The sequence below is a fragment of the Pristis pectinata genome, chromosome 22 (genome assembly GCF_009764475.1).
Source record: "Pristis pectinata isolate sPriPec2 chromosome 22, sPriPec2.1.pri, whole genome shotgun sequence".
Classification (NCBI taxonomy): Eukaryota; Metazoa; Chordata; class Chondrichthyes; order Rhinopristiformes; family Pristidae; genus Pristis; species Pristis pectinata.
The window spans coordinates 13,048,833-13,073,052 of NC_067426.1; the positions used below are offsets into that span (position 1 = coordinate 13,048,833).

At 42.7% G+C, this 24,220-nt stretch overlaps 1 protein-coding gene across 5 annotated transcripts in view; it reads right to left on the minus strand.

The window, feature by feature from the left end:
• LOC127581603 (arf-GAP with SH3 domain, ANK repeat and PH domain-containing protein 2-like) overlaps window positions 1–24,220 on the minus strand; it is an 87,085-nt gene that overhangs the window by 13,639 nt on the left and 49,226 nt on the right. For 4 of the 5 annotated variants that reach the window (XM_052036101.1, XM_052036102.1, XM_052036103.1 and 1 more), the window contains 14 exons: window positions 22,195–22,270; window positions 21,699–21,785; window positions 19,826–19,929; window positions 18,383–18,452; window positions 17,070–17,157; window positions 15,985–16,033; window positions 15,331–15,497; window positions 14,304–14,437; window positions 13,026–13,120; window positions 9,175–9,355; window positions 7,508–7,593; window positions 6,971–7,086; window positions 5,157–5,224; window positions 4,958–5,065 (listed from right to left, as the gene is read on the minus strand). In XM_052036101.1, coding sequence (XP_051892061.1) covers window positions 4,958–5,065; window positions 5,157–5,224; window positions 6,971–7,086; window positions 7,508–7,593; window positions 9,175–9,355; window positions 13,026–13,120; window positions 14,304–14,437; window positions 15,331–15,497; window positions 15,985–16,033; window positions 17,070–17,157; window positions 18,383–18,452; window positions 19,826–19,929; window positions 21,699–21,785; window positions 22,195–22,270 — 1,429 coding nt within the window. The remainder of the gene's footprint in view (window positions 1–4,957; window positions 5,066–5,156; window positions 5,225–6,970; window positions 7,087–7,507; window positions 7,594–9,174; window positions 9,356–13,025; window positions 13,121–14,303; window positions 14,438–15,330; window positions 15,498–15,984; window positions 16,034–17,069; window positions 17,158–18,382; window positions 18,453–19,825; window positions 19,930–21,698; window positions 21,786–22,194; window positions 22,271–24,220) is intronic. The other variant, XM_052036104.1, reaches the window with a different exon arrangement.

Sequence of the window (24,220 nt, forward strand, 5' to 3'; positions counted from 1 at the left end):
CGATGAGATGGACTCTGACCTCAGGATCTACCTTGTTATGACCTTGCGCCTTATTGCACTGCACTTTCTCTGTAGCTGTGACACTGTTATTGTTTTGGTACTGTTATTGTTTTTACCTGTACTACCTCAATGCATTCTGTACTAACTCAATGTAGCTGCACTGTGTAATGAACTGATCTGTACAAGCGGTATGCAAGACAAGTTTTTCACTGTACCTTGGTACAAGTGACAATAATAAACCAATACCAATAAAAATATAGTGCACACAGAAACAGAGCCATGTCTCAAGCCTTCTCCATCATCCAGAAAGATTGAAGCTAATCCTCTACCTCAGTTCCAATCATTCAAAAATCAAGGTCAAGTGTATTGTCACATGCACAGGTGCAATAAGAAACTTACTTGCAGCAGTATCACATTTATTCTCCCCATTCGTGTGTCCAAAAATCTCAGTACCCAACAACTGAGCACACACAACCCTCTGAGACTAGATTCACCACACTCGAACCCTTCTCAGCCCATAGGTTCCCTCACTAATGGCTTGCAATATCGGGTCTTTATTCCCAAGCAGCCAAGGACTACCTCCAGAGTCTCTGACTGGAGGAAGAGCTGGAGGATATGCCTATGTTGCTAGGATAAGAGCGTCCATCATGATATTACAGGAAACTCCCATAATTTGGTAATCACAATGGTTTGGCATCTGACTCACCAAGAGATATTTGCTGCACTTCCTGTCCACTCACTGGGGCCCTGGTTCCCTTCAAACTCACCTGGATCTGGTAGCTGTACACCTTTTAAAATTACTAGGTTCACTAAGAGTGTTACTGTGTGATATCTTATAGAAAGTGAATTAAAAGTGTGTTGGAACATTATTAAAATTACATTCAATAGGCTGGAAAAAAAATCAGCTAGTCCAGCACCACGGAAGTCCCAAACATACCAGATTAGCAGAGTTTTACTACACTGTCCAGAAATTCTGGAGCACCATTTCAATCATTGGCCTCCTACTGGAAACTTTACTTGCACCAAAGACACAAATTTTCAGCCACAAGTGACTGAGCACTCTACATCTTCAGTTCTAAAACTGGGCTGGGATACAAGGAGATCAACAGTCATCAGCCCGATGAAGACGTGTGCTGTGACACCAGTTGGGGGAAAAATACCAGGGAGGGTCATGGAAAATAACCAAAAGGTAAAGGGTTCAGAGGGGATCCAAGGAAGGATTTTCCCATCCAGGGGATGGTTGGAACTGAGTGTGGGTGATGAGGGGATAATCTCACAACATTCAAGAAACAAATGCAGTCCTGAAGAAGGCTTTGACCCGAAATGTTGACAGTTCCTTCCCCACCCCCTTGCCTCACAAATGGTGCTAGGCCTGCTGAGTTCCTCCAGCAGATTGTTCATGGCAAGGAAATGCCTGGTTGAAATTTTGGGCTGTTGCAAAACAACCTAGAAATTGCTTAAAGTCTAATTGGGAATTTAATCATAGCAAAAATCCCACAAGTAGCAGTGGGACAAATGAACACTGTGTCAGGGTGGGAGCAGGGTAATGTTGGCACAGATATCAGGAAATGCAGTAACACCATTAATGAGCACCTGAACTATTGTAAATGGAATGTAGAAGGTGGTGCCTCGTTATAATATCTCATCCCAAAAAAACCATCACTGCAGCTCTCCATCAGCTTAACATTCAACTATCAGCCTGAACTGTGTGCTCAAATCCTACGATATGACTTCAACAAAAGCCACAAACTTTGAAAACTGTTAAAGGAAAAAGCGCTCAACCAAAATGACCTCTTACTTGTTCTCAATGTTACAGCAAGCTTTGGTATTGTCCAAAGTGTCAGACAAATTATGGCCAGGTTTAATTCTGATCTGTGTGGAGCTCAGCTGGGGAACCAAGTTGTTGTGTCTTCAAGGTTTAAAAGAGTGATCAGTCCATATTATTCTCAAGCAATCTCAGAGTCGTGCCTGGGATCTTTCTATGCACACAATTCAGTGTCAATTGTTTTTGTCAAAGCTATTGCTCAAAATTGCAAAATTAACCTGTTATTCTGAGTAGCAAGAGAGTGGGGAAAGGAAATTAAGAAACATTTTTAAAAAAGCAAAGTATGGAGAACAAAAGCATAATATTCCAATCACTTCATTCATAAACAGGTCTCTTATTGGACTGGACAGAAAACTACCACAAGAGGGCAGCACTTGCTCACCTACTCCAAAAGGAACCAGAGTTGTGTGTTTGGTCTTGTGGTTTTCCTTTTAAAGTTAAAACAATAACAAAAGAACACTTGATTTTATAGAGCATCTTTAACTTGTAAAACAGTCTTGAGTGCTTCACAAAAGCATCAAAGTCTAGCGCCTACCTACAACAGGAAATATGATGGCAAAAGCCTCATTCAGAAGAGTAGGCCTTTTAGAAAATCTTAAAGCTGGAAGTAGAGCTTAAAGCTGAGAGTGGAGGTTTAGGAAAGGGGTCCCAGAGCTAATGGCCTCCACTGTTGAAGGCACAACAGATAATAGCAGAGCAATTAAGGTTCGAGATGCATTGGATTAGGGCTGATATCTGTGTAATTTCCTCTGGGCCAATGACTCTCAAAGGCAGGAGGGAGTGAGGCCAGTGAACAGGTTTGAAGATCATGATCATGGATAAGAATTTTAAGAAGCGTGGCACAGGTTAACCAGAAGCGAATGTACATCAGTGAACATAGGGGTGTTGGGTCTGTTGTTGTTTATCATCTATATTAATGATTTAGATGATAATATGTTAAACTGGATCAGCAAATTTGCAGATGACACCAAGATTGAGGGTGTAGTGGACAGCGAGCAAGGCCATCAAAGCTTGCAGCATGATCTTGACCAGTTGGAAAACGGTCTGAAAAAAATGGCAGATGGAATTTAATGCTGACGAGTGTGAGGTGATGCACTTTGGGAGGACAAACGAGGGTAAGACTTACACACTGAATGGTAGGGCTCTGAGGTGTGCGGTGGAACAAAGGGACCTGGGAATACAGATCCATAGTTCCTTGAAAGTGGCATCACAGGCAGATAGGGTCGTAAAGAGAGCTTTTGGCACATTGGCCTTCAGAAATCAGGCACTGAGTATAGGAGTTGGGATGTTACGTTGAAGTTGTACAAGATGTTGGTGTGGCCGAATTTGGAGTATTGTGTGCCGTTCTGGTCAGCTACCTACAGGAAGGATATCAATAAGCTTGAAAGAGTGCAGAGAAAATTTACAAGGATGTTGCCGGGACTTGAGGACCCGAGTTATAGGGAAAAGTTAAATAGGTTAGGATTTTATTCCGTGGAGTGCAGGAGAATGAGGAGAGATCTTATAGAGGTATACAAAATTATGAGGGGTATAGATAGGGTGAATGCGTGCAGGCTTTTTCCCCTCAGGTTGGGTGAGGCAAGAACTAGAGGACATAGGTTTAGGGTGAAAGGTGAAATATTTAAGGGGAATCTGAGGGGAAACTTCTTCACTCAGAGGGTGGTGCGAGTGTGGACCGAGCTGCCAGTAGAAGTGGTAGATGCGGGTTCAATTGTAACATTTAAGAGGTTTGGATAGGTACAAGGATGGAAGGGGTTTGTAAGGATGTGGTCCGGGTGCAGGTAGATGGGACTAGGCAGAAGATCATGTGGCATGGACTAGATGGGCTGAAGGGCCTGTCTCTTTGCTGTAGTACTCTATGACTCTAATGGGAATAGGTGCGAGTTAGGAAACTGTAAAGTATGTGTAAGAGGGCCTGAGAAAGACAATCTTATATCCAAGGCATGCACAAAAAATATAGTCCATCATTAATGCAATGCCTCTCATCTTAGGACATCCCATCTTTTATAACCAGCAAAACTCTTTGAAGTATAATCACTGTTGTCCTGTGTACAGTGCAGCAGTCAATATACTTATCCCAAGATCCAACAAGGAGAAGACAGCTTGACTGTTTGCTGTTAATGACTTTTCCCCAGGACACCAAGGAAAATTCCTTGCACTCCTATAAAATGATGCCATCTTCAAGAAGGATTTTTTTTTACATCCTTCTTGAAGATGGGATAGTCCCATCTAAAACTTAGCATCTTTAGCAGCATAGCTTTCTGTAGCACTACACAGGGGGGTGAGCATCAGCCTTTAGGCTTAGTTAAAATACATTTCTGCTGGAAGAAAATTCAACAAGGAATGGGATGGATTTATCATCGGAAGAAACTGGTGCATTTTTCATTAGGGCCAGTTCACTTAAAGTGATACTGTCAATATCCTTCCCAACTTAGTAACAAAAAAAAACTGTTTTCAACAGTATGGTCAACTGTAGCATTCCCAACAGATTAACTTTGAGCACAGGACAAGGGGCATCAAACCTGGGACCTTTCTAGGATGCTGTGCATAGCCCTGTGTTTTGTCCAAGTAAGACACAAAAAGAGGAGGCCTCTCCCTCCTAAATCACACTCAGAGAGTCAGGCAGCAGAGAAGGAGAGCAAGTAGCCTGTCAAGTATATGCCAGCTTTCTTCCATGGAGCTACTTAATTAGTTCTCCCTCCCCAGCAAGAAAATTATTAAAACATCTTCCTCTCCATGTTTTCAATTCACTTTAAGCAAGTCATCATTGAACCTGCTTCCACCAGCCTTTCCAGAATTTTCCAGCACAGAACATCACTCCTCTTGACCTCAAACCAACATCCTACAGTCCCAGGCCAGAGGAAGCAAATTCTGTCTATTCTACTGATATCCTTCATAATTTTGAATATCTCTATCAAATGTTCTCCTAACTGTCTGTTCTCCAAGAAAAACCATGTCCACATATTTTAAGCCCCACTTCCCATTATAGTGAAGCTCCTCTGCACCTTCAGGAGGCCTTGATGTCCTTCATAAAGAATGCTGCCTACTACTAAATACAATGTTCCAGAAGAGGCACAAACACTGGGTAAAAGGACAGGAGGCATAAGAGAAAACAGCACCAGGATACATCACCTTTTCATCTACGTCCTCCTCACTGTCATAAACGCAGTCTTGATGCAGGACCCACTCATACTCCACATGAACTGAGGGACTGAACTTCCCCACCAGCGCTTGATCAATCTGGAAACAACAGGCATACGACAGTTCAATGTCTGCTTCAAGCTCACCATAATGAGTTTAAAAAGGCTTATTTCTCCCCCCAAAAGAGTACCAGCTCTTCACAATGGGTATGGTTGAACTTCTTCGCAATGTCCAAGGCAGTTTCTCCGACCACATTACCTACAAGAGGAAAAGACAAGAGGTATTAATCAAGTCACACAATCCCAGTCCATTCTCCTACATTGCGGCCAGTTTCCTAAACAGGGCATCACACAGCAAGGGAGCTGGCTGGCATGCATCCTGTCCTCAACAAATGTTCCACGCACCCTGCCCACTGTTGGAGTTATTCAGTTTCAACAAATCCCACCATCCCACAGCCTCTCCCCTTCCCCATAACTCCTGCCTCTTAATCATCTCATGGGAATCCTGGTGTTCACTTGAATTTCTTCTGTTGATCGGTGTTGGATAGGAGGGTAAAAGGGAAAGAGCAAAGAGGCAGGTAGATGAACATCATCCATGATCCAAGTGAACAGTGGTACAGACTGGAAAGCTGAATGGCCTGTATCTATTCCTGTCTTAGATTCTTTTGCCGTAATTGACTACTCTGGAAACAGAATCAGCCTTCTGTTTAAGTCCTTTATCAAGGACTAGCTTCGTCATGATGTTTGTCTGTTTCACGTACAAGTTCAAGTGCTGGTGAACAATGACCTTGAGAGTGCACTCAACACAGGTTCCTCAGAACAGTAACAGAGCTAAAAGAACATTAAACTGTGAGGATGGTTTGCAGAAAAGTAGGCTCATACACTGAAGGGTAACCTGAGGTGTTGAAGATGATTAAACGATTTAACTTGACAGACAGACAGAGAAAAACTCTTCTCTGGTTACAGAGTGCAGAACAAGGAGGCATAGCAAAATCAGGGGTAGACCATTCAGAGAACCTAAAGGTCATTAGAAATCTGGAACTCTTGTCCCCAAAAATAGCTCATCTGCAGATCAAAGGAAAAATTCAAAGAGTGATAAATTCAGGGAAGATTAGTATGTAATAAGAAATCAAAGCCAACAAGATCTAATTAAAGGCTTATAGCAAAGAAAAATGAATGAAGTAGTATTGGTATATTATTGTCACTTATACTGAGGTACAGTGAAAAGCTTGTCTTGCATACCAATCATACAGCTCAATTCATTACACAGTGCAGTTACATTGAGTTGGTACAGAGTGCATTGAGGTAGTACAGGCAAAAAACAATAACAGTACAGAGTAAAGTGTCACAGCTACAGAGAAAGTGCAGTGCAATAAGGTGCAAGGCCACAAGGTAGATCGCAAGGTCAGAGTCCATCTCATCGTATAAGGGAACCATTCAATAGTCTTATCGCAGTGGGGTGGAAGCTGTCCCTGGTGCATAGAAGGACAGAAGATGGGCTGGAAGCTTCACATCAGAGCATGAATGGACAGTCCAGTAACAGGACATGATGCATACTTCGGGTCTGGTTTTCATGAGACACATACATACTATTAAGCCAGAGGGGACCCAAATTCATTTTGCTCTATAAAGGCAACTCCTTGGCCCAATTTTGTTCTGACAACAAGATGGTTATCACACTAAGACTGGGCCTCAAAAAGCCACATGAACTCCTGAAAGGAAAGATGGAAGGAAGGGGTCCAGGGTCTTTGAGCCAAAGCTCCAGAGCAAAAAGAATCTACAGTTCATACAGCAATTTTATCATTGCAAGACCACCAAAAATACTTGACAGGATGCCAGAGAAAAAATTGCATTGAAGCACTCTGAAAATGTAGAAGAGATAAGCATATCAGTGGTGGCTTTTGAAGCCCAGAGGAGACGAGAGAAGTGAAAAGGAAAAGCCTCAGATGAAGACGCAAGAAAGTCACTGAAATTGCAGTTTAATCAGCCACCTTTCCAGCCTTACCGATCTGCATGCTAGCTTTTCCCTTCAGTAACAGTTTCAAGCTTTCGGTTTTATTGTATAGGCAGCAGTAATGGAGGGCAGTGTTACCCTCTGATGTCTTCACATCCAGGCCACCCCTGAGGGAACATTACAAAACAATTTTACACAGGCAGGGCTGAGGCAGGTGAGCCAAATCTCCAGGCTGCTTTTAATCACCCATTAGAACCTCACAACCTTGAGGCAGGCCAAGGGATAGTGAATTGCTTTGTGCAATAAATGTAAATAGTACATATAGTAAATACAGTTGGGACACATTATGAATAAAGTACAGGTTTTTGTTTTCCTTCCAAAGAAAATGTGCATAAACATCATGGTTCAGCATCCGGTCCTGACAGCAACAATCAGAAGGAGCTCAGAGGAGATATTCTGACTTGGAACAAGGTCCAAAGTCCAACAGATAACAAAAAAAAACAAAAACACTCTGGCCTCTACCCCCAGAACTTGCATTAACATCGAAGAAACTGAAGCCACCTGATTTAGACCAGAAATAGTACCCACCCATTCTGGATCAAAAAATCAACCAAAGCCAGTGATGATCTGTCTGCCAACCGCACAGCAAGGTGCAATGGTATTTCTCCAAGGTCCTAAAGTTTAAAAACAGAGGAGGAAATTGCTTTTTACACTTTGATACAACTTTCAATTTAAAAGCAGTAACTTCAGACAACACACAAAGTGTTCTTATTAAAACACTGGATCCCTCAATTCAAATTCTTCATTTCTTTCACTTAGGCTTAAGAACCTTCCATGCTGGACATCCCCCTCAATTACATCTGGCATTGAGGGAGAGAAGACAACTTGCAACGGACAAAGTACAATGCTGGGTCTGGTGGCTGCGAACATCAAGAGGAAGAGAAGTTCAAGAGACAGATTGAGAGGCAAAGGTTTCTCCCACCCCAAAAGAAAGAAATGAATTTGAGAAATATCTTCCATCAGATGATATTAGCTATTCTCCAGAAAGTAAAGTCAGCAAAACGTGAGACACTACAAGAAGTTGTCTATTTGGACTTTAGCAAGGCCTTCAACAAGGTCCCGCATGGTAGGCTGGTCTGGAAGGTTAGGTCCCATAGAATCCAGGGAAAGCTGGTTGGGTGGATTCAAAATTGGCTCTGATGTAGGAAGCAGAGGGTGGTGGTTGAAAATAGTTTCTCGGAATGGATGCCAGTGACCAGTAGTGTGCCCCAGGGGTCAGTGTTGGGACTCTTGTTATTCATTATTTATATAAATGGTTTGGATGCAAATGCACAAGGATTGATCAGTAAGTCTGCAGATGACATGAAACTAGGAGGTGCTGTTGATAGTGAAGAAGGTTATCGTAGATTACAGGGGGATCTTGATCTGTTAGGGAAGTGGGCCGAGGAGTGGCAAATGAATTTCAATGCAGATAAGTGTGAGGTGATGCATTTTGGAAAAGTGAAACCAGCATAGGACTTATACCATGAGTGGTAGGGCACTAGGGAGTGTAACGGAACAGAGGGACCGAGGAGTACAAGTGCATAGTTTGTTGAAAGCGGCATCACAGGTAGACAAGGTGGTGAAAAAGGTGTTTAGCATGCTGACCTTCATCAGTCGGGAGTATAGGAGTTGAGACATTATGTTGCAGTTGTTTAAGTAGTTGGTGAGGCCACATTTGGAGTACTGTCAGCTTTGGTCACCCTGTTATAGGGAAGACATGGTTCAACTGGAAAGAGTGCAGAAAAGATTTACGAGAATGTTGCCAGGACTAGAGGGCCTGAGCTATACAGAGAGGTTGGGCAGGCTAGATCTTTGTTCCTTGGAGTGTAGGAGAACGAGGGGTGACCTTAAAAGAGGTTTATAAAATCAGGAGGGGCATAGATAAGGTGGATGGCAGCAGTCTTTTCCACGGGATAGGGGATTCCAAAACTAGGGGGCATAGATTTAGGGTGAGGGGGGAAAGATTTAAAAAAAAGGACCCGATAGGCAACTTTTTCCACACAGAGGGTGGTGAGTGTGCGGAATAAGCTGCTAGAGGAAGAAGTGGTTGAGGCAGGTACAATAGTATCATTTAAGAGGCACTTGGATAGATATATGCAGTGGTGGGGCTTAGAGGGATATGGGGCGAACACAGGAAATTGGGACTAGATGGGTGGGCACCATAGTAGGCATGGATTCATGTTGTATTGCTTTACGACTATGACTCTAATTACCTGTCCATCTGGTAGGGCAAGGGGGACAGTGAAATCCACACCTTCTGCGTACATCCGCAGGAGAGCCAGGAGATCCTTGTTCCGAATGGCTTCAAATAATTTAAATCCTCCTTTGCAAACGCCTTTCTTTGTATATTTACGTTCCACATATTTTGCTGTAATATATTCTTTTCGGGCATTCCTATGGACATTGGGAAAAAAAAGATTTGCATTGCATAGTGCCTTTCAGAATACTGCAAGCCTTTACATCCAATAATGTATTTTGACGCACAGTAACCATTGCAACATGTGAAATTTGTTCACAAGCTCCCAAACCATCAACATGACAACCAATTAATGCTGTTGAGGGGTGACTGCTAGGACACTAGAAATGCTTCCACCACTTTTCTAAAGAATCCCATAGGATCTCTAATCTCCATTCAAGATCCAAATGGGATTTTGGTTTATCAATCTGCCTGAAAGCCAACTCCTTCAATAGTGCAGTATTCTCTTAGTACTAATGCTGGACCTCCAGCCCAGAATTTTATACTTAACTCTCTGTGGTAGGACCTGAACCCAGAACCTAATGACAGGTACTACCGATAACTAAATGTTGAGCACTGTTGTGGACTGATAGCGAGAGCAGCCTGGATCCTGGGCAATACAGACTAGAGCCAAAATACATCAGGTCAACCTTTACTTACCAGCAAGTCACAGACTGGTGTCCATCAGCACCTTACAAAGGAGAGTCCCAGGGTTAGAATCCCCTACCCATCTACAGCACCAGAGGTCATTAACAAAGTTTGACATCAATAAGTCTAAATAGGAGAAACCCATTGAAGAGATTGGTGAAGATGTGGAATTCACAGGAAGCAGTCAAAACAAACCATTAAGCAGGCTTTAAGTCAGAGTATTTGTTATTCAGCCCATCTGTTCTGTGATAGCCCTGATGTTCCACCTACCTTTCATCTCAGGAACAGAAGGATTTGGTGAACTGAGAAGCAAAGGTCAACGTTTTGTAGAGCCAACCTTACAAGAGACTTTTCTCCTGTCCTCAATCCTCTACTCTGAATAAAAACTATGTTTGTAACTAATATTAATTGCAACCCTCCCCCATATAACTTTACGCCAGATCCCAGCAGGCTTACCGCCCAGTCTGACAACCTGGGTTGTAACCCATAGTTGGAAGGATAAAACTGGGAGCAGGGATTCAAGAAGATCAGCTGGACACAGGAAACACCATGGCTAAGAAGCAAGAGACTTGTGTCATATCTTACAACAGCAAAGATAAAGGTACATTGATTATTCTTGAAACTGCAAAAAGAGGCTGGAGGCTACAAGGGATTTATTTTTCTTTTAAAACCCCACTCTCCACTTAAACCAACAGTCAGGAAAGTTCGACAGCTTTCCATCACTTTGGAAGGAACATAAAACAGAACAGTACAGCACAGGAACAGGCCCTTCAGCCCATAATTGCTTGTGCAAACCATGATACCAAACTAATCCCATCTGTCTGCACATGGACTATATCCCTCCATTCCCTACCTCTTCACGTGTCTGACTAAATCCCTCTTAAAAGTTGCTCTCGTACTTGCTTCCACCAGCAGCATGTTCCAGGCATCTTCCACTATCCCTGCAAAAAAGCTTGCTTTGTAAATCTCATTTAAACTTTCCCCCCTCACCTTAAATCTATACTCTCTGGTTGTTGACATTTCCACCTGGGGGGGGGGGGGGGGGGGGGGGGGGGGGGGGCGGGAAAGAGGGGAAAAGAAAAGACTATGCACCTCATAATTTTACAAACTTTTATCAGTTCACCACAACCTCCCCAGCCCCTGATGCTCCACAGAAAACAATCCAAGTTGTCCAACTTCTGCTTATAGCTAATTACACTCTAATCCAGGCAATATCCTGATGAACCTTTTCTGCACCCTGTCCAAAGCCTCCACATCCTTCCTGTAAAGTGGAGACCAGAACTGCACGCAATACTCCAAATGTGGCCTAACCAAAGTTTTATACAGCTGCAACATGACTTGCCAACTTTTATACTCATTGCCCTGGCTGACAAAGACAAACAAGCCTTCTTTATCACCCTATACACTTGTGTTGCCGCTCTCAGGGAGCTATGGACTGGCACCCCAATATCCCTCAGTACATCAATGCTCCAGAGTCCTGCCATTTACAGTATGCTTTCCTCTTGTATTTGACCTCCCAAAGTGTACACCTCACACTTGTCCGTATTAAACTCCATCTGCCATTTTTCAGCTCATACTTCCAACTGACCTATATCCTGCTGTGATTTTTGTGTCATCTGCAAATTCACTAATCAGCCAACCTACATTTTCACCTAAATCATTCACATCACAGAGGTCCCAGCACAGATCCCTGCAAAACACCACTGGTCACAGTCCCCCAGTTACAATAACACCCCTCCAACACTATCCTCTGCCTTATACGACCAAGCCAATTTTGAATCCAATTTACAAGCCACTGCGGATCCCATGTACCTTAATCTTCTAGATTAATTTACCATGAGGGACCTTGTTGAATGCTTTACTAAAACCATGTAGACAATGTCCACTCCCCTACCCTCAATATTCTTCTTCAACACCTCCTCAAAAAACTCAGTCATTCGAAGGACATGACCTCCCCCACACAAAGTCATACTGACCATCATTAATAAGTCTGTGCTTTTCCAAATGCAAGCAAATCCCATCCCCAAGAATCTTCTCCAATAATTTTCCTACCACTGATTTAAGACTCACTGGCCTACAATTTCCTGGATAATCCCTATTGCCCTTCTTAAAGGAAGAACAATGCTTGTTCTCCAGTCCGCTGGGACTTGCCTGTGGCTAGTGGAGGAGTTGACAGGGGAAGAAGGATAAAGCAGCCACCAATAACAATCATTCTGGAAAATGCATGGATCAGATGGGAACTGTGATGTACCCAAGTTGCCTTCATAGGCATGAAGACTGCCAACTTAGACAAGATGCACAGAATGAAGAGTGACTGATGCCCATTACATCGTTCCACTTCTCCCACTCAACTCATGGTGAAACTAATCCTTCTCATCAGAAGAAATGTAGATGAAATCCAACATTCATTCTCAATATATGCACAAAAAAAATCACTTAATCTCCTGTTACACCAAGAAATCTCAGGAATTCAACTAATACCTTTTTAAAATTCCAACAGTTATTTCCTCTAGTCAAATGACACCAAAACACAGTGAAATAGACACACAGAAACAAATGTGAGAAACATACACAACCATCAGAAAACAAGTTTGGGAAAATGACTTTAAAGGCATGGAATTGGTGTTGACAACCACGTTTCAACACTGGCAGCTCCCACTGGAGGACTAAAGGACTTGTTTCCTTGCTGTGTAACTCCATGACTATGAGTATTGTGGAAAGGCAAAGCTGTCCAAATTTGGGCACCACCTTTTTATGAAAAAAAGTAGACTTTAGGCACAGTACAGAAGAGATTCACGAGAACTGTTCTGGGAAATGGGAGATTACAAATATATGGGTAGACTGAAGTCATCCTCCTTAGAGCAGGGAAGGCTAGGAGAATTGGCAGAGGCAGGATTTAGATAAAATAGGGCCTGTTCCTAAATGCTAACTGGAGCTTCAAGAGTACTAAGGGTGTACTTATCGGATATTATATCTATTGCACAAAAACTGGTCTTCAATTGTTTGCCAAGCCCTTCACCATTACAAGGCACACACCTTTGATTTCATAATGAACGCACACAGTTACATAGAAACTGACAGTTTCATTACTCAGTCTCTATGATTAAACTTTTGGCTGGTTCAAATATTTTCTGCATAGCCACCACCTATTCACAGCACTGGACCGTGTTTGGTACTTACATGTCACTGGTTGGACTGGGTTTAACACCACACTGAGCTGGCAAGTTCGCCTCAAAGATTTCATTCAACCGTGTGTTTCCAATATTGACAGCAAGCTGCATGAAACAAGACAGCACCAGGTCAAAGGTAGATATAGACTACACAGCAAGTCAGCAATTATCCTTGAAGACACATTCTGTGGCTTCACCAACACAAAGTGCGCCAACCCACCCAACCATCTCCACCTGACACAGGTGCACAAAAAAGCCATCCCTGACACACACTTTCCAGACTAACTCATACCATGCCAAACCAATCCCACTCCAAAACAGCCAATCTTGCCCACATTCTGCCAACTCCCCAATCTGCAATCCACATCGTGCTACTTCCCACCCCTCCCTCATACACACCCCATGCCCACATTTCATGCCACCCTCTCCACACCACATCAAAACCACGATCCACCCACAGTACAGCATTCACATAGGCCAATCCCCGCCAACACTCTACCACCCTAAACTAGCTGGCAGCCTCCCTGATACTCCACATATTATGCCATTCCTAAACCACTGCATGGTACCAGACCATAAACCTCACACCAGTTGCCATGCCAACCCTAGTACAGTTTGATTGATGGATAATCTAAAGCAATTCTGTGATGTTCCTTTCATACTGCAATTTTAATAAAATTGTAATTGTTTAGGAGTTATGATAAAGTTTTTATATAAAACAGATAACTAGGATCAAGGTGATGCACCCAGTCCAGTAATCTGCCAACACCCTGCAGCATTCTTCCATTCAAGTCCAAAAGGTGGTAGGTATACTATTGCAGCTACCAACACACTATGGCACTCTGACATACCCAATGTATTACTGAAAGAGTGCTACACTATGAGGGCTACCATTGTTTGGATGAATCATTAAAATGAGGCACAGTCTCCCTCTCCCCTTCCCTCTCTGGATGACACAAAAAGATACTATTAGACTAGCTTGAAGATCAGAAGTGTTTTCCCCAGTGTTCAAACCAATATCTCTCCCTTTATTAACACTCATTATCACATTGTCATTTGTGCAAGCTTCTGTATGAAAAGCTGTTCTGATGTTGTCTACATTTCAACGGGAGCTGCAACTCAAAAATGCTTTCAGACAATCTTAGGCCATGAAAAGTGTTTCAGAGAGGCACCTTCTTTGATACCTGGCCTTGGTGATGAATGACAACGGATAGAAGATGAAAAACGGAGAGAAAACCCAGGGTGTTTTTGATTGTGGGGGAGGTGGAGAAAAGAATATTCAACATACCAAGAGTTCAGAAGTGCTCAGTACATCCAGATTGAGAGACTGTATCCTGGAATAGTGTACACCCAACTCCCGATGAATCCCAGAACATTCAATGCAGGTCACAATACCCAAATTGGTAGAGAGCCAGGTGGGATCTAGAACATAAACCAGGGGGGATTATATTCGTTTAGTCACAACATAAAAGTACATATGAGAAGATCAGAATCCTTGAACAAAGGTTGACTACATCTAATAGATCATGCCCTTGCCACATCTATTTGCCATTTGCAATAGTCGAGTGCAACTCATCAGTCCAAAAGGAAGTATGTAAATCCATCCAAGTTTTGTCAAGGGTTCACTCACGTTACAGAAAATTGCAATATGGACAGTTTTCTAGCAATACAACTCCTCCGTACCGTGGGGGTGTATTGTATGTAGAAGTTTTTCTTTCTTTTACTAAAACCCAAATAAATTCAATCAATACAAGACAGGGTGTTATTGTGAAGTGGGAGAAAGTCCCGTTCATCTTCAAACTTTCCTTTTGACGGGTTCAAATGATGAAATTGAGCTGATGGTCACATTTTCTTTTTCAGGCTTGGAAAGATCATTCAGCGACCGTGCTGTGTAACTACAATAATATGCTCACTTCCAGAGGGGACCTTGTGTTGAACCATTGCTAAGCAAGCACATAAGAGTCATACCCCCTATCTCCTCAATAATGAAGAACAACCCAAGAGAAGAGCACACATGCAGGATTTTCTCCAGTACCGTCAATGCAGGTGACTAATCTCATTCTCTCCATGCCAAAGTCAAAGTAGAGTTTATTGTTGTGTGCACAAGTACATGTATGCATAGGTGCAATGAAAATCTTACTCGTAGCAGCATCACAGGCACATAGCTTCATGTAAGCAGCATTCATAAGAAAAACATAAATTAAACATAAAGAACACAACTAGAGCAAAAAAAAAAATCATAGCCCATTTTAGTGCAAAGTGATCAGAATGGAGTAGATCAAGTGGCAGGTTGGTTCCCGATGAGAGGCACTTACCTGCTGCCCCACAGTCACAGCACACCTCATTTCCAGCCATTCCTCGGACTTCAGCAATGACAGCTTTGGTCAGCTCTTGTACTGTGTCATTGCTGCCGTGGCTAGCGTCTCCTTTGAAGGCATTGTTGAGTGCCTCCTCTTTGCTGTTCTGCAACACAGAGACCCATCTGAAAATACAAGGACATATACGCATACCATCAGCACATGATTCCTGCTTTAGACTTGGCACAAATCACACCTGTGGACACAGAGCCTCACTGGATGTGGGTCAATGCTATTAAACCATTAAATAGGACATTACCATGCGGCACATTTGTTCTGCGGACAAGACAGAAAAGGATGAAATACTTTAGTTACAACTACAGCAATCCCTTGATTTACACAAATATTACATAAAGCTGTTGCAACAGCAATTATTTCTCTCCAAGCACTGACACGAAAATTAGGGGCACATGGGTAACTCATGCCTACAAGTACCCGGACAAATTTCTAGACTGATGCAAAATACAAATGATTGTTATCGCCTTTCATTCCCGAGAGAAAAAAATAGCTTGCAATTGCTTAACACTTTAAAAAAAGACGTAATGTGATTGAATTTCTAGGTGATCTTCCATGCAATATGCCATGCCAAATAAAAGCCACCCTTTTACTCACACTTGACATTCTTGCTCATCTTCAGCATGAAAGTGATATGTTCGATTATCTGCAGAAATTAAGAGGTGCTGGGATTAAGGGACAGCCACTCAGTTTAGTTTAAATTCTACAAATCAGAGCATCAAATCAACATTCCCAAGGGAGCATTGCATTGTCAGAGATATCATCCTTCAGTTAAGATTTTAAACCGAGGTCACATTAATTCTCTTGATCAATGATCAATGCTGATCTTCGAAAGTAATAGAAGTTCTCCACTGTGAACGGGGCCAATTATTATTCCTTAAAAGAAAACACACCAGTTTGTTGATTATTTATTCATTTCAGGATCTGGGAATTGGTAACAAGGCCAGCATTCATTGCCCATCCCCAATTGCCCCCAAGAAGGTGGTGGTGAGCTGGTGCCTTGGAACACTGCAGTCTTTCTAGCTAAAATATTTCCACAGTACTGATGGGCCAGGAATTCCAGAATTTAGATTCAGGGACAATGAAGGACCAACAATTCAATTCCCAGTCAGGATTTTGCAGGACTTGGAAGGAAACCTGCAGGAGATTTCATTCCCATGCACCTACTGCCTTTGCCATTTTTGAGGGGAAAGATCGGGGCTTGGGAGAGGTTGTCAGAGCAGCCTAGGCACATAACTTCAACACATTTTGTAAACAGTACACATGGCAGCCATTGTACATCATGAAGAAGGAATAAATATTCAGGTTGTTGATGAGGTGCTGATCATACAGGTTGCTTTGCCTTGGATGTTGTTCAGCCTCATGGGAGATATTGCAGCTTCACTCATCCAAACAAATGGGGTGTATTCTATCACAGTTCTGACTTGTAGATGGTGGAAGATTTTAGGATGTTCCTAGCTACTTGCTGGGAAATATGGTTGTCAAACAACAGGAGCCTGTCACATCCTTGCTATTTATGGTAGCTTGCTGTGCACTAATTAGCTGGTATATTTCTCAACATAAATACAGGTATCACCATTCCAGAAATACAGTTGCAAAGGGCTTTGGGGCATGCCCACGGCTGTGAAAAGCCCGATGTAAATGAAAGATCACCATTTGCCCATTACAGCAACTACACTTACGTGCTATTAGATCAAAGCATTTTCTGTCTTCAAGGTTTGGCCTCACCTGGCAGGTCAGCAGGTTGAGTTTGGCTGGAGGTCTGTTGATCTGAGAGAGATTCGTAAAACAAAATGAGAAAAACAGAACAGGAACAAACAACAATTCAGGACCATCAAAGCAAAATTTCTTTCAACCTTCCCCCCACCCCCCCAATGAGAAGAGGCCAGAGTTTTACCCCAGGCTGACTTAGTTTCAAAAAAATATAAAAACACTAATATTTCAAACCCAATGCCTTCAGGCTGAAGAGCAATGTGAACCAAGTTGGACTGTCCATTTGTTTACCCATTGCTGTTCTAGAAGAACATATGGTGCACAAATTGGTTGCAGCGCGCAGAACATTCAAAAACACATTTGACTGCAAGGTTCTTTAGAAAGTGCTGAATATGTGAAAGATGCTGTAGTGGGTTGGATTACAAACGCTATCCAGCCTATTGGTGTTACACTCAGTCCCCCTCATGGGTACACCCAGGGCACCATCCCCCACCACATCAATGGGCTGACATGAATACCCAAAACCAAGACCACTCCCCATCGTGAGTGCACTTGGGATCCCCCATCTTCTCACTCACTTCCCCTCCTCCCTCACTCACGGATACCAGATGTAGCCCCACTCCACCATACAGCTCATCAACTGAGCAAAATGGGCAAAGGTCGCAGGGCAGTGGACCGTGGGCAAATCCCATTTGCCAGATTTTCCTCCTGCTTTTGGGAATACCTTGCCAATAAGCAATGGGGTGCTCTATATTTTGCCCAGATGGCCCTCCTTCAGATCAGAATGGTATTGGGCAATTTGACCACTTGATACATTACAACCATGGCTATTCTACCTTCATTCAACAGGATCAGAAATGTCTAAGTGCAGTATTAAAAGCTTGATATCAGTAAAGTAGGAACAGGGATCCTGCATCATCTCCGAAGTGTGCAACAACCTCAACATTCCCACTCAGACTGGCCAACTCTATGCAAATCAGAATCCATCCTGAGATGTTTCTGCTCTGCACAGCTCACTCACTAACTGGGAAATGCCAATGTCACAGAAGAGAAGCCCAACATAGTTTCTGATCTTTATCTGCAACAGGACTATAAAAGCAATTTGAACCTTCATTGATTTTAATTGGTAAAGAAACCCCTTAGTAATGGAGTACAAGGGAAAATGCAATACCTGTTCCAATAACAAAGTTTAAATAGAAAACATAAGAAATTAATCTTTTATTTATTGCACTCTCCAATAACACCCCAATGGTTAACTTCTGTGACTTCAGGTTTTACTCACAGTACTGTGTGATATCGTAAGATAGCCATATTTAACTCCACATTTCCTTTTCTGCCACACTCTTCGGATCCTAACAAAAAAAAAGAACAAAATTTGCACCAGACACAAGGGATTTACTGTTCAAACCATCCATCATCAGATGGTAGTATTACAGGGAGGCCATGCATTTAATGGAACTTCATTTTAGTGCATCAGCTCCAAAAGCAGTTAGCATCTCAAATGCCAGGATGCATCAGGGTACAGAGAACCAAAATTTTAAAATGCACCAGAGGCGGAATCCATCTCCTCTCTGCTCTCCCTTTCTCCACGAGTAGAGTAAACTGGGAACCGGAGTTGTTGCATTGTAGGAACTGCTAGCTGCTACAAAAAGTACTTCATGGTTTTTGGAATCCAAGGGTAAATTGGATTTGGCAACCACAATTAGCATAAAATGAAACTAAGTATAAAATAAGCATCAATACATTAATGGCCCTTCTCCATACCACAGAATGGGCAAGAAGTCACCAGTATGAATGGAGTAGATCATGTACAATCAGGAATGTTGTTCATTTTGTTGAAGTGGCAGCAGAGCAGGAGACATTTGTCTGAAGGAAGGGAATGTTGAGAAAGAAGGAAAACCAGGTGAAACTTATATTCCTCATTCAAAAGGGTGTGAGAATTGTGGAATAACATTAAGGATGGCCATTATGAAGAAATACAAATGGATTGAAAGAACATTAGGCCCTTCTGAGAAGGGTTTAAAAAGTTTTACTGTAAGTGTTACAGGTCTTCCTCATCTTACAAACGCTTGACTTATGTACAGCCCATACACGTGAACGAGCATTTGGGAGACCAATGGGTGAATTTGCCAGATGCTGCAGGGCTGCTATGTGGGAACACTCTTCATAGCTGAATTTCTGGCTTGCAAACTGTTCGTGTTATGAACAGTTCACAGGAACAGAACTCAGCTGTAATCTACCTGTAGAACCCAGCTACTACATCACATGAACTAACCATTTAGCCATCGCGTCCATGCCTTACAGAGGGCTAATCGATTCACTTCACTGCTTTTATCTTTAGTGTTTCCCCCTTCCAAGTATTTTTCAATTTCTTGTTGAAATTTATTACTGTTTTCTCACATCACATTTTCAGTGTATTCCAGACCAAAAGTAATTTCTTGTCACCCCTGCTCTTTTTGCCACAGATCTCAAATGTGTCCTTTGGTTGCAGACTCTCCTGCCAGTGCAAAATAGTTTCACTTATTTACTCTAACAAACTTCTTCACAAAGTTGAGGATTTTTAATCAATTTTTCCCTCAAACTTCTCTATTCTTGGAAGTAAACTGAGTGAATAGAGAAGGGCTCTTTTGGCAGAGAACATGATTTTTGTAAAGTTTTCTGGAGGTTAGTGGAACTGCTTGGATCACACAAAATGGAAGACTCTTAAACTCTCCCCATTTCTCACCCATCACTCTTCTTGTACAGGAAGCCAGACTTTTCTGTTCCATACATACGGTTTCCTGGCAGAGGGTGTATGCTGTAGCCAGAATTTTTCCGATTCAAACATTCCTTAAAACAAAAATGCAGAAACCAAATGTTTTACAAAGGATATTGGAAACCAAATGAAGCGTCAACCCAGGTTATCACTAGCTCACTAATGGAATGGAAAGCGATCGCGTGTAATGTTAATGAGAATTAAATACAACAATAAACCAAGATTCCTGACTTTAAATAACTGTAAAAAAAAGAGGGAACAACAGCTGCATGGGCAAAAACCTCCAGCTGAACTTCAATGTCTCTTATGATTAATCACATTAATCCATCACTAAGGACCCTCACCATCTGGAACATGCCCTACACAACCATCAGGGAGGAGGTACAGGAGCCTGAAGACCCAAACTCAATGATTTAGGAACAGCTTCTTCACCTCCACCATCCATGAACACTACTTCATTATTCCTTTTTTTTTGCACTATTTATTTTTGTAATTTATAGATTTTTATGTCTTGCAGTGTACTACTGCCACAAAACAACAAATTTCACGACATATGTCAGTGATAATAAATCTGACGCTGACGCAGGCCATTGAGCTCAATTTACCCCTTCCATCCAAAAATTACAGATCTTCTTTTTTCTCTGCCACCATCATCCCATCCCAACCCTGCCTCCACTACAGCATCCAATTACAATTTCCTCCAATTAAGTATCTGAAATTCCAAAATCACCCACTTCCACATCTTTACTGTGGACTCCAGCCTCCTAAACACCACCATCTTAGGCTGAAACCATGGTCAGCAATCTCAATGCTCATCAGTTGTTGAATTACAAAGATTGTTTCACTCGCCTCTGCTTCCAACCCACAGCACCCCAACTCACTCAGCCATGCCAGCATCTTCCTTGTTGCTTTTTTGACCAGCCATCCATTCCCTAACTTCATAGACTTCAAGAGAGGTGTTGCATCCTGTTCCATGCGAACTCCCAACTGTCCATCACCACTTGCTTGCTGGTCTTTGTTGACTATGGGTACCTCAATGCTCAATGAGGTTTTGTTTTAAAAATTCTTTGTATTCCAATTCCTTCATGGATCCCTCCCTCCCTACCCGTATAACCTCCTCCAGCCACTCCAATACCACACAAAGCAGTAAAACAAAAACCGGGAGATGCTCAGGCCAAGCAGCTCCTGTGGAGGCAGGATCAGAATTTATGGTTCAGCTCAGCAAGCTTCCCCAATTCAGATGGTAGACCATTGGCTTGGAATGCTAACCCTGAATTTTTTCCCCTATCCTCAATGACACTGCCCACTGGGCTGAACATTTCCAGGTTTAATTTCAGATTTCCAGCATCTGGAATATTGAAACAGCACACAGCTGCCTCCCTGGTTTTCTGAATATCCACTCCAGTATTGTTTGTATCTTCAACTGCCAGTTCTCCATGCTCCAGAACTCCCTCCTTATATCACCACACCTACCCCCACCTCCCCCATTTCCTTCTTTTGCTTCTTTGACTAAACTGCTCTGGCCAAAATTTTTGGACAACACCTCCAAATCCCCAACCATCTGCTTTTGCCTCTTCCCCACAGTGCCTTTGGAACTCGCCATCGCTCTTCCCCCAACGCCATCGCTCTTCCCCCAACGCCATCGCTCTTCCCCCAACGCCATCGCTCTTCCCCCAACGCCATCGCTCTTCCCCCAACGCCATCGCTCTTCCCCCAACGCCATCGCTCTTCCCCCAACGCCATCGCTCTTCCCCCAACGCCATCGCTCTTCCCCCTCCATCTGGCATCCACCGCTGGTTCTCCTTCAAACCACTTTCACATAAAGAGCATTCGTGGCACCCACCTCTCTGTGATCCACCTGGAGCACCGATCTCAGGGAGTCCCTGATCTGCGCAAGTTGTTTCATCTCCTCATCCTGTGCTTGCTTCAGCTTCAGGGCAGCAGGAAGAAAATACTCATTAGAGCTGGAAGAAACCCACTCATCAAGGATTTCAGACACGCAACAGGTTAACATACAGTCAGTATGAACTATTTATTCAAAAACAAAAATATTGTTCCTTGTCCAAAAGAAAGCTCACCACTACCCTCAAGGGAAAACTAGGGATGGGCAGCAATTACTAGCCTCATCAACACACCTTGAAGAATCAATTTAGAAAGTAGACTGCATTGATAAACTGTTACCAAGGTATTAACAGGGAATGTGTACAATATAAAAGGTGAAAATATTTACGTTGTTCGGGGCAGAACATGGAAATGGGATTGGAGTTGATAGCCCTTAGAATAGAGAATACACCAGTATTGTTTTTTTTTTAAAACACTTCTATGGTTCTACAACTCACCGAGTGTACAATCACTGCTAATCTTTCCACAAAAGGGGTCAAGCTCTCAGCTGCCTTGAGACCATCCTGGAAAAAACTTTAAAAAGAAAGCAGCGAAAAGAGGTTAGGAACAGTCTTGCATAGCCCACACACAACAGGTGGAGTGATCAAGTCAAATTAATGAGTAGGAAATTTCTTATGATTTCCTCCCCCCGCACTCACAAAAATAATTATTTTAATAAATCCATTGAATGGAAAGATAACCACATGTGTCACATCACAGAACCAAACAAAAAGAGAGTTTCCCCTCTTGGAGCTGATAGAGAACATTTCCACACAGAAAGGCCTTGGTTAGATGCCCCAGACTGTGTTTGGGTCCCAGGTTCTAGCCCCTGACTGTTTAGTTCATTGGGTATCTGCTGGAGGAGGAACAAGTACTCCCTAAAGGTCACACCTAAATCTGTGCATATAGCCAATGCAATTGAAGATGGTGAGGCAGCAATGTCCATCATAGTCAGGGATGACAAAAGTCCTGTACTACACAGGATTTTCTGTATCTGAAAGTTGTCTGTGACATAAATACAGGACACCAATATTCCTGCTCATCCAACAGGGGTCATGAGGCCAGAAATCCTCAGGACTGCTGTAACTCTTGAAAGGAGAGATTAGAGAAGTTATCACTCATTTCGCCCTAATGACCTGGCCACGGAAACAAGGATTTGACTATTCATGGTGTTCTACCAGTCTTCAACTTCCATTTGATCCCAGGCCCTTGACCCTATGGACCAGTCGGAGGCCATTCTTGTGATGACACTAACTGCAATTTGAAGGAACCTCTGTTAAAGCCATGTTAATGACATGCTCCATGGCCCAGCCTCTCTTCTAGATTTCACTCTTAATAGAAACAAGAATATGAACTTGAAGGATTCAAGATAAAAAAGTTGCTACCAAGAAGGTCAATGGATTTTGAGGTTAGATAGGGAAAGAATGTCCAGTTTCCCAACAGTGGGAAATGTTTGTCCTTGGATTAAAATATGAGCAGCTTGTTTTTGGGGAAAAAAAATTTGCTTTTATGTATTCTTCCAGATGTTCTAAAGCTTTGACTTTAGGGTATAATGGCCAAATTTCAGGAACAGGTAACTGGAAGATCCCGTGTTACATTTTCTTTATCTTCTTTCCTATATTTAATATCATTTCATACAATGCCCACGTTACAGGAGAGAGTTTGGCCCGTTAAGCCTCCAGGGATACTGTGGGGCTCATTGCAGACTCACCTGCAATCTGCCCCTTATTGTTGGAATACAATGAAAAATCATTTATTTCCAGCCGTGTCATTTCACTCAATTGCATTCAAACCCACATCAACATAAAGCTTGCTGGAAGTTTCAGCATATTGCACTCACTAAAATTTCCCCAAAGATCAAGGCCTACTTTTACAACCTCTGGAAACAAATGAGAGTCTGATCACTAACAGCCCATGGATCCTGGAATCACTTAATATATTCCTCTTCCAATATTTAATTCCAATGAACAGAGGAGTCCAAATATTGTGGGAAGAGTCCAATGCCAGATGACACTCCAGCACCTGCTTAGTGCTTGCAAAGGGCAAATTGTAACCAACAACAAGAAAACAGACAGAAATATCTTGTGGGTATTGGAGACATGAAACAGAAGATGCTGAAGAAATCCAAGAGGTCAGGCAGCATCTGTCGCGAGAGGAAGATGTCCAAATCTTCCAAGCCAGGCAAAGGCAACTGCCCCAAAATCTGTCCATCAATCCTCCTCACCGAGGTCCACTAATCGCTTGCCAGCTCATGCCTCACCACTCCCCCTCACCTCCTTGCACTGGCCGTCTTTCCTCTACACTCTCAGTCCTGATGCAGGGTTTCAACTCAAAATGCTTCTTCCTCCACAGATGCTGCCTGACCGGCCGGGGTCTTCCAACAGCTTCTGTTTTCGCTCCAAATTCCAGCACCGTAGGCTCTTGTTCCCCAAAATATTAACCCAATTGGCCTTTTTCCACAGTTGTTCCTTGAACTAAATTTTA